Source organism: Propithecus coquereli, unplaced genomic scaffold (genome assembly GCF_000956105.1).
Source record: "Propithecus coquereli isolate 6110/MARCELLA unplaced genomic scaffold, Pcoq_1.0 Scaffold3, whole genome shotgun sequence".
Lineage (NCBI taxonomy): Eukaryota > Metazoa > Chordata > Mammalia > Primates > Indriidae > Propithecus > Propithecus coquereli.
Window position 1 is genome coordinate 12,134,414 of NW_012148618.1, and position 10,991 is coordinate 12,145,404.

The 10,991-nt window shown below is 46.5% G+C and overlaps 1 protein-coding gene across 1 annotated transcript in view; it reads right to left on the reverse strand.

The window, feature by feature from the left end:
* Window positions 1-477: 477 nt before the first annotated feature.
* INO80 (INO80 complex subunit) overlaps window positions 478-10,991 on the reverse strand; it is a 145,860-nt gene continuing 135,346 nt past the window's right edge. The window contains exons 29-35 of the mRNA XM_012649123.1: window positions 10,277-10,435; window positions 9,589-9,691; window positions 8,756-8,844; window positions 5,521-5,676; window positions 5,103-5,262; window positions 4,093-4,308; window positions 478-2,080 (exon numbers count right to left, since the gene is read on the reverse strand). Coding sequence (XP_012504577.1) covers window positions 1,863-2,080; window positions 4,093-4,308; window positions 5,103-5,262; window positions 5,521-5,676; window positions 8,756-8,844; window positions 9,589-9,691; window positions 10,277-10,435 — 1,101 coding nt within the window. The 3' untranslated portion in view covers window positions 478-1,862. The remainder of the gene's footprint in view (window positions 2,081-4,092; window positions 4,309-5,102; window positions 5,263-5,520; window positions 5,677-8,755; window positions 8,845-9,588; window positions 9,692-10,276; window positions 10,436-10,991) is intronic.

A 10,991-nucleotide genomic window follows, 5' to 3' on the forward strand; every position in this document is an offset into this window, starting at 1 on the left:
GTCCAGGCTGCCAGTCCCAGTTGATCACTGAGCTGTTTTCTAAGCCTGGATGTCTTTCGAATCCCTAGGAACATATTTCACTGTTTTCTTTCATGATTCTTACAAGTACAGCTGACTTGGAGAACACTGTCAGTATTACGATTCCCACTATGTAACTCTGCTTAATGGTGGGCCAGGCCAGGCTGCCCACCTAGGTCCTGAGTCATAGGGAGCCCACACCCAAAGGCCTTGGCCGCTGCAAGCCAGGCACTTGGTCAAGCCTCCTCTCTGATGGCTGGAGGCAAATTCCTAAGCCTAATTCATTCTGCCACTGAGGAAACACCCAGAGCCGCCCCCTCGTCCCAACAGCCCCCCCCCCCTCCTCTCTGATCGCAGGAACAACGCTAGGGCTCTGCCTTCCCTTTATCCTGCCACATCCACCACGGGCCCTACTTTGCTTCCAAGGAGAAGCAGCTGCAAAGACCACAGACACCCCAATTTACATAAAATTATCTCACTCCATTTTATTTAAGATTTTTTTTATCCAGTTAGTAAAAGAAAGATGTGTCTCTCTTTATACATATGTACAAGTTCAGTTATAAAAATAGACAGCACATTCAAAGAGAAAAAAGGCTTGGCATTTTTCTGATTCCCTCTAAATAGCATCTGTACACAGGAGTCTGGGTTTGGGCAGGGGAATCTTAATGATTTAAATTAAATGATTCCCCTACAACCCCGCCTCCAAAAAAAGTTTTAAAAATCAATCTATCTAAATTCAATTCCGCGATTTTCAGGTGTGCAAATTAGAGGCTGGCCCGCCCGGAAGCACCTGCTCCACCAGGGACATCAGGCAGGCCGGGAGAAACACCTCCCATGCAAACACTGCCCCTTTGCCTGTGCTGGAGGGTGCAAGCTCAGGCCCGTGGGGCTGGGGCTGGGAGGGCTGGTGCCCAGCTTGCCCTCTCTCTCCACCCTCTCTACCTCACTCCTGCTGTCCCTTCCTTTCTCAGTGCAATACAGACAGTGCATACAGCCAAGCAGGGGGCTGAAGGGCAGGGGCCGGGAAACTGTGCATTCAGGATGGACAAAGGGGAGTCTACAAGAGGGGCAGTGAGGATGTCCTGCTGATTGAGGTGGCTCCTGGTCTCTTTACTGGCTTCTGGGAGTCCCTTAGGTGGGAGCTGCTGCTACTGTTGCTGGTAGGACCTGAAGGTTCTCTGGTGTGAACCATGCAGGGCAGGGGAGGCAATGCTGGGAACACAACCGCCCGTGGGTGCGCTTCCTCTAGCCTCTGTCATCCTTATCAGCCACTACCTTCTCTTGCAGTCACTGTTCTCTTCAATGATGACACTCTGGCAAATAGTGTTTAGAGACCTGGGGAGCTGCCCAAAGGGTGTGGACACCAAGGTACACGATCTCCTCCCTTCCTAACCTTACAGGAAATCATCACAATCTCAAGAGAAGTCTCCACCATGGAAGGCTCTTCACAGCACCTGCAGAGCCTTTGCAAGGGACGTGGTCAGAGCCAAAGAGTGGAATGAGGATGGAGACAGTGTGCCTGAGCATCTAAAGGGGGCTATCATGTCAGGCCCTTCCCTGGTAAGAGGTTTAAGACTTGGCTATACAGTTCATCAGAGATGCTGTGGGGCTGATCCCTGTCCTGGGCCTTTCCTCCTATGGGTACCTCAGATATTCCTTTTGAGACACAGGTGATGAAAGTGCTCACACAAACCACCTGCCCATTCTTCCCTTGCCACACTGGACATCTCTGCCCTCTGACTCAGGATGTTAAGATGCTGCACTGGGCAAGCCATCCAAAGGCGATTTGCAGGCCAAGACTCTAGACCTTGGTTTGGTTGAAGGAAGTTGGAGGGTCCAGATGGTTACCGTCCTCCAGACGGATTGGTGCCTTTGCCCTGTTTCCGGACCAGGGAGTCTGAGGCTAGGCTGCTGGTCATGTGGAGGTTCTTGGGGGTCCCAGGAACATTATTTCCTTTGCTCAAAGGGGAATTCAAAGGAGAAGAGGCGCTTGAAGGTCCAAAGTCAGCAAGGCCAGCAGGCCGAACAAGGGATGTCTGCAGAGGACTGCTGGCGGAGATTCCTGTGGGGACGGAGAAAGAGACAAGAGTGTAAGCACCAGTCCTGCATGAGCTTCCTTGGAGCCTGTGGTCTTGGTAACAAGTGTCCAGGCTGGAGGACAGGTGGTGGAGAATCCCTCCCTGTTACTCCTTGCCAACCTCTTCCTGGCATGTGTGCTTGCTCTTCCTACCCACTGTCTTCAGTAAGGGGGATGGGGTTTTAAGAGAAAATGACGTCTGCCTAGCCCTCTCCATATTACTTCATCCACAGAGAGTAAAATGTTCATCTTGGCATTCTGGACAGTGCACACACGATTTGGGACACCAACGCTGCAGGATGAGAGCTGTAAAACTTAACAGGCACCAATGCGTTTTCCTTTTCTTTTTTCTTAGGACATCACTTGTGATTAGCAGTTTCCTTCTCAATTTCATAGATGATTCCTACTCCCCAGTAAGCCTGGCCAGGGGCATAAGGCTGCCCACTCTCTACCCTGTGTCTATACTCATGCAGTTCTACTTACGTAGGCTGTGCCCACTCCTGCTCTCTGAGCTATACCACTGCAAGAACGCAGTTCAAATCCCTCATCTTTAGTCATGACTCCCTGGGCAAAAGCGAACTTTCCTTTTTTCTAATACGAGCCAGCCAAATCTACTTACGTTGCCTAATATGATTCTTCAGTTGTTTCTTGTGTAAAAGAATTCTAAGTGCTTGGTGGGCGGACATGCCTCTCTCCTCATTCACAGTGGAACTGCAGGTAACCTCTAAACCCCTCCCCCCTTCCCTCGCTTCCCATTCCAGTTGCTAAGCACGGCTGAGTTTTCTCGTGCTGCTGTACCCTTTGTCTCCTTCCCCTCCTGCCCCCTTTTCAGTCAGGTCCTAGGAGAAACCCTGATGAGTGTCACATTCTGCCCCATCTACGGGTGAGACCCTACAACAGCAGCCTTGACTACTGGAATGACTGTTGTTCTCCAAGGATGTGATGAGTTGGCAAAGGGTTAAGAAACACTAGGCTAGGCTATTATAATTCATATTTCCTGGATGAACCAATAATGAAAGCTCAGATTCCTGTAGTAGGAGAAAGGGGAGGTAAAGTAACATTTACTGAGCACTCACTACAGGCCAAGCACTTTCTATTTAAGAATGCCTTTACTTGCTACAGTAATTGATACTACGCTCACATTTTGAACGGGGAGACTGGTCTGTAAATGGGCTCTCCCTTTCTCACTATGCCCAGATGTCCATGTTCCATGGCTACAATCACTGTTCATATATCACGGTCACAACAGCCACTTCTCTTCACAAACTGTCCACAGGCCCTCGCTGTACACCTGCTAAGGTCCTGCCCATCAGGTCTCATGTCTTTCCAGCCTTGACACCCACTGCTACTCTTCACTGCAACCTGGCTGACCCGTTTGGTGACCCCATTGCCTCTGTCACCAGTTGAAATCCTTCCTCATCCTTTTCCTTTTTGAATTGCAGTTTGGCAACGTTATCAGCAGACCCATGGTTCCTCCTCCTCCTGACCTACAACCGCAGTGAAGCCTCCTCTCTCTTTCCACGCATCTGTATGCTGCCTTGTACGGCTGCTGAACATATTGCACGCACGGCTTCCCCCTCTCACTTCTATAGTCCACGCAGGAGCAGGGTCGATGCGTTACATTCCTATGCATACAGCAGGTGCTTAATACCTAAGGTGATGGAACATCACATAGCTGGATGAATGTTAATTATGCTAGTGTGGATTACTGAAATGTGCCTCTCAGAAAAAACCTGGGAAGAAAAATAAAATCAATTTTCAAAAGGAGGAAAAACTGTCTAAAGTAGTATAGCCCACAATTCAGCACTCTCTTCACAGCTACTTCCAATTCAAAGGTGGCACTGTACCAAGTCATGAGGTCAAGGGGAGAATCAAGACTGCTCAATGCAAAGAAGCAGAACCTCAATCTGGGCTCCGGGAAGGAGGTTCCTGGCCTTAGAGTTTCCTACATGTTCTACCAGGCCGAACGAGCCTAAAGCCACCCGGGGCCTCCGCACCTTTAGACACGTTGTACCCGTACGCAGCATAGGCAGCTGCAGAGGCCGCCGCAGCCCCTGCTTTGGCTCCTGCCATTGCGGCGGCACTGCCCGCCGTGGACTTCCGGCTTCGGCCCTTCCCTGCTCCTTTGGCTGTGCTTCCTGAACCTTTGGGGCGGCCTCGGCTTCGGGCTGAGTGACCACGTCCTGCAGCTGGCATTTCCTGAATGGAAATTCCTGTGGGAACAAATCGGCCAAGAGGAAGAAAATGAATCTCTTCAAAACGTTAACATAATCTTTCCCTGACAGGGAAAGCTGGCTCTCAGGGTGTTTGTTTAAGGACCCCTGAGGAGGTCTATGTCTCCATTCAATGGATAGGCCACTGAGTCACACAGAGTTGCTAAGAATCCTAAACAGCTAAAACAGCCTTACTGCTCACACCACTTTTCATTGTAAAGAGTGGTCCTGTTACTCCCGAACTTCTTTAAACTAGTCTGTTACTAATTGAACTTCAGGGACTTGCTATCTGCGATTTACCTGCACACTCTAATGTGCTCCTGTCTTGAAGAGTCAACTGTTGCTCTCAAGTTTTAACCTTAAAACTCTTCAAGAAATAGCACCAACACTGGTCCCCACACAACAAACTGAGAAAGGCCCAGAAAAGCTAATTTTAATTAAAAACTACACAGGGATGACTGGAAAACAAACAAGTTTTAAATCTTTATAAAGTTCTTATTTTGCTTGCTCTAAACCTTCTCTTTCTTCTTTTCACTTGACAAGGCTATTGAAAGAATAAGCCTAGGGGCTGCAGGCCGAGCGCACTGGCAGAGGTCGAGTGCGTGACCCCTCCCCGCTCCCTTTGGCAAAAAAAAAAGAATAAGCCTACAAAAATCTTTTTGCTCCATTCCACTTTTCCCTAAAGAAAGAAGAAAATGCCATAATTCTAGAAGGAATCAGGACCTTACCCACCACCACTCCAGTGCTGGGCAGTGGACCACGCCCAAGCTGGAAGACATAGCAGCAGCACTTACCGTTGACGGTGTCTGAGACAGAGCCTGTTATGGATGCAGGAGAGTTGGTGGCTCGAGACTGAGGGGCTGAGGAGGCTGGGTCATCCACAATGACCAGCATGTCACTGCTGCTCTCGTCAGGGGGAATGGAGCCAGTGTGCAGCTCACTGCTAATGGAGATCTAGAAAAGGAAGGGTTGAGATTACTACGACTCCCAGTACCCACTGCCCATGGCCTCGCACCTATGTAAGAAGATGCATCACAGTTGAGGCTAGATCCACCTCTGGCTCCCAAGAAGCCAACCTGTCCCCATTTGCTTTTCTCCATATGAATCCCATATGCAACCCTCTTCTATTAAGGTGGGAGGACTCCAGGAGAAGGAAAGGCTGCCCAGCAGTGTCCCCGGTATAAGGTCAGGACACAGTCCCCAGCACCTCACCTCACTGAAAGGGCTAGGCATAGCCGAGTCCACGCTAATGAAGGAGTCATCCCCGTCAGCAGAGAGGTTGGAGTTATCAGCTGAGGGAACAAATGGGATCACCAGGTTGACACCTTCTTTTCTCCTTTTCCCATCCAATTCATCTTCCTTTTTCTTCTGGGAACACAGATTGGGACAAATGGAAAAAGCATGAGGATGCACTCTCGAGAGAAAGTGGGATTAAGGAAGAAAAGGATGACAGAGCTTGTATTCTTTACTTTATAAACGTCTCAATTAGCATATTTTGTCATGTGTTTTTATTTTCTTTTTTATTTCAGCATATTATGGGGGTACAAATGTTTAGTTTACGTATATTGCTCTTGCCCAACCCGAGTCAGAGCTTCAAGCGTGTCCATCCCCCCAGACGGTGCACACCACACCCATTAGGTGTGTATATTCAATTAGCATATTTTTAAGGACTAAAAACCTCATAAGGAAGAATGGATGGCTTAATGAGAGTTCATGTGTATTTTGTGAGACCCCATTTCTACAAAATATAGAAAGATTAGCCGGGCATGGTGGCACGGACCTGCAGTCCCAGCTACTCGGGAGGCTGAGGCAGAAGGATTGCTTGAGCCCAAGAGTTTGAGGTTGCAGTGAGCTATGATGATGCCACTGCACTTTAGCCAAGGCGACAGAGCAAGACCCTGTCTCAAAAAGAAAAAAAAATCAAGCCTGATTGCCCCTGGTAGGGCAAGGGGTGTGGCCAGCCTCTGGTACATCCAAGCTGTGCACTTACGGGGGCTGAATGAATGTAGTTTCACAAAGACTGCAGTGCTGTCAATATATTTTCTGCACATCTGTTTTTTTAAAAGACTCAATTTTTTTTTAGAGCAGTTTCAAAGCAAAATGGAGAGCATGCATATCTACTTTTTCTGTGCACGTTTTAAATATGCATGAAGAGAATGAAGAGCCTTATACCCAAGGAATAATGGAGTTCCTTTGTCACTATTTCCTCAAACTACATGTAAACTCTTATGGGTTGAGTGACTGAGCTACACTAAAGCAGTTCTAAATCAAGTTCAGTAGGGCTCTGTCATGGTTTAGGGACCTGTAATCATAGAATGAACTTGGATACATCTGTGAATCTCATTCACCCAATATACCACTGCATTTTTATCTACATCTATAATATGGTTAATATGCCATGTCTTCATGCAGTTTATGCTCAGAGCAGAGATAGTACCTGATGCAAACTGTTAAACCCTACAATGTTCTTTTTTTTTTTTTTGAGACAGAGTCTTGCTTTGTTGCCCGGGCTAGAGTGAGTGCCGTGACGTCAGCCTACCTCACAGCAACCTCAAACTCCTGGGCTCAAGCAATCCTTCTGTCTCAGCCTCCCGAGTAGCTGGGACTACAGGCATGCGCCACCATGCCCGCCTAATTTATATATATATATATATATATTTTTAGTTGTCCAGCCAATTTCTTTCTGTTTTTTTAGTAGAGACGGGGTCTTGCTCTTGCTCAGGCTGGTCTCAAACTCCTGAGCTCAAACGATCTGTCTCGGCCTCCCAGAGTGCTGGGATTATAGGTGTGAGCCACCGCGCCCGGCCTAAACCCTGCAATGTTCTATGGGAGAAAACCATCTTTTCTTCTTTGATATTATTTCTGAATATTAAAGCTATTTTATTTTAAACAGTAGTAAGTAATGCGTTAGATATTTGAGGGTGGAATAGAGATGGCAGCACAGGCTAGAAGGATTTTTTTTTTTGAGACAGAGTATCGTTCTGTTGCCCCAGCTAGAGTACAGTGGCATCCTCATAGCTCACTGTACCTCAAACTCCTGGGCTCAAGCGATCCTCCCACCTCAGCATCAGTAGCTGGGACAATGAGTATGCACCACCATGGGTAGATCATTTTTTTATTTTTTGTATAGAAGGGGTCTCACTCTTGCTCAGGCTGGTCTCAAACTTCTGGCCTCAAGCAATCTTCCCACCTTGGCCTCCCAGAGTGCTGGGATTATAGACATAAGCCACCACACCTGACCGGATTTTGATCGTTCATTCATAGGATTTTTCAACTTTGTAAATGACACGAGTACCAGGGGCATCCTTTAAGCTAGAAACAGTTCTGCTTAGAGGAGGTCTAACTGAGGATGTAGATTTTGCAACAGGAAGAGCTAGTACGTCTACTGGAAAATGCTATAATACAGACAGGCGCCTAGGCAGCTGACCATCAATGCCATACAGGCAAAGGGCCATGAGGCAAAGGGAAGAAACTGACCTCCACTTAAAAGCAGAACCAGTCTGAACATGTAGCGGATGATAGGTTTCAGGTAAACCAAACAGGCCACAGAAATGGGGCACGAACAAGGATGGGATTTGAGGGACCAGAGCTATGGAGATAGTTGAAGCTCAGGTGGCTATCTTGTTTAAGATTAGGAGCCCAACCAGGCCTGGTGAAGATGGGAAGGGTAGTATAACCCAAAGGTAAATCAAACCCACTAGAACAAGTTAGCACTCTCAAGAAGATAGTAAAATGGTACCAAACTACAGCCTGCAGGCATAGTATGTCTGGAACCTAGTCAGAACGAATGGGCTGACCCCTGAAACAAGAATAAGTCCTGACGGCCTCACTTCCAATTGCACGTCAATGAAGACTGGAGATAAGAATTACTGATGTAATACTTTAGTAGAAACAGCAAGATAGGGAGAAATGTAGAGAAATGACATCCCACTTTGTAGCTAGCCTGGTAGGCTCAAGCAGGAAAAGTCAGAAAGGAGACAAAAGACAGCTCAAATCCTTGGTGTGAATTGGATAAAAAGAGATGACCAGACTGGCCAGGGATTTATTTTTCCAGTGGTAGGAGACAATGATACACTAGCAGAATTATAGTAGAAGGATTAGATCTCATGACCTCTTAGGCCCTTTCTAAGATTTTATAGAATCTGATAATATATGTAAATAATATCCATCTTACCCATACTTTAGCCTTATGCTCTGTAACAGCCCTGAAAAGTCATTTTCATAATTAAACTGTGACCACTGAAAGGGGGTGTGCAGGGAGTACATATCTGCCAAGGCTGCATTTCTCCTGATCAAACATAAGTCAGCCCAGAACTGCAACTAATCACACTCAGCTGGAGCTGGATACCATCCAATAACCAAGATAACAAGCCATGTACCCCAAAGTCTTTTCTGCAAGCACCCCATGCCCCACCAGCCCCTATCTGCCACCCCAGGCTGAATATACCTTCTCTGCATACTTTTCCCTCTTACGCTTGCGCTCTTTCACTCGGTTGCTTTCCTCCTGCTGCCGTTTCTCTTCCTGTCGCAGTCTCACTACCAAGAAAATAAAAAAAAGACCTGATGAAGTACTTGTGGCAATCATGATCCTCATTCTCTGAAATTAAGGTGGCCATGTCCTCTGATATTTATGTTCTAAGATATGATTTCTATCTATTTAAGGCAGATAACCAGTAGTTTTCTAACTTAGAGAAAGAACAGAGTTCTCATATTCCTAATAGGTTTTGGGTTTAAATTGAGATTCCATTTTATTATTATGGGCCTTTTCTTGCCTTGTCTTTCCCCTTTTTTATTTTCAGCCTTTTACTATCTCTGCTTTGCACAGATCGAGTATAGTTACAGAGTTCTAAAAGGCTTCTGGAAGGTGCTGGCAAATGTGAGCTTGTTTTCTGGATGTGATGCTGTGGAAGTCCTGAGAGGCTCACAGGATAAATCTGAACTCAATGTTGTCAAAAGAGAGACACACAGGAGAAGGGTTTGTATGGCTACAGCAGTGTGCTGTTCCAACTTCTGCATACAAATGTTTTTGCTGAGGAGTCAGGTATAGCCTTCCTTGAGCAATCTAAAAGTTATGTGAAGTCATATTTACTTTTAAAACAAAAATTTTGCCTTTTCTACAACACATTCTTGTTTAGGTTTTCATATGAAATATTAATATAAAAATGTTTCCCCAAATATAGCCTTTGGCTTTGCCTACCCTTGGCACACAGCCAAGTACCCCTTCCATTCTAGCTATGTGGGGCTAGAGAAAGAGCATACGAAGCAGTTTAGAGTACATACGTTTCTTCTCCAACTCTTCATCGTCTAAAAGAAGACTAACCACCTCTTTGGGTTTCAAGGTATCTGGTTTGAAGTTCCCACCTGAAATCACCATCCGCTGAATCTACACCAAGACAGATCAAAACATCACCTCTCAGCATCCATTCCCTTATGGCAAATAGCCAGAAAGAAGTAAACATCTTTCTCAACTTGCTCCCTACTTCTTTTCTGTTCACCTGACTGGCTCATCCAGATTATTAGTCCAACAGAAAGGGCAATGAGAACTTCATTGCTTGAGACTGCTAAGCGATAGCTAGAAAGTCCAATAATATTGAATCAGGATGAAAAAAACCAAAAATAATCATTTCTTCAGAAACTAGCAAATTTGGCATGCAACTCAGAGGCAGATAAGCTGAGAGCTCAAAAATGTCAATGCTTCTTCCTCCGAATGCAAGAGGCCATTACTGGTGTCAGTCTCCACATGAACAACAGCCAAATCTTGCTGTGGATACCCCTCTGGTGGAAAGGGAATGAGGCACAGCCAGGGCAGTTGAGACTGCTGTTGCACAGGACCTGATTTTATTTTCTATTCAGAAGAAATTGTAGTGTCTTCATGACCAATGAAAGGCAAGGGAGTCTCAGTGTAGTCATTGTGACTGGACTCTGTATTCTCCCCACCAGTATAGTAATTCCTCTCCCTTGTGTTTACCTCACTCTTCTCCTTGGCTCTCTGCAGAATACGTTCTTCAATGGTGCCTTTACAGATGAGCCGGTACACGGTAACCTGCTTTGTCTGCCCCAAACGGTGGGCCCTGTCCATGGCCTGCTGGTCCACAGTGGGATTCCAGTCGCTATCATAGAAAATCACCTGTACAGGCAGGATGAGAATATAGCAAAGACTGAAGCACTCTTAGGGTAGACAAGAAATTCAGATGGCAGCTGAGCCACTGTCTGTCTTCACCTCTCTGGTGTCACCAGGGTCAGATTTCTTTTTAACATTAAGATGAGAAGATATATCTACTCATAAAACTAACCATTCCTTCACATCCCTTGAGCAAAAGAGACCTGCTCCTGGCTTTTTTCAGTTTTCATTAAAAAGAGGGAGTATGGCTGGGCACAGTGGCTCAGTGGCCTATAATACCAGCACTTTGGGAGGCCAAGGAGGAAAGCTAGCTTAAGGCCAAGAGCTCGAGACCAGCAGTTTGAGACCAGCAGTTTGAGACCAGCCTTGGCAACATAGTGAGACCCCGTCTCCACAAAAAGCAAAAAAATAAAATTAGCTAGGTGTGGTGGCCCACCTTTGCAGTCCTAGCTAGGTGGGAGGCTGAGGCAGGAGGATCGCTTGAGGCCAGGAGCTCAAGATCACAGTAAGCTATGATGGTGCCACTGCACTCCAGCCCCAGCAACAGAGGGAGACCCTGTTT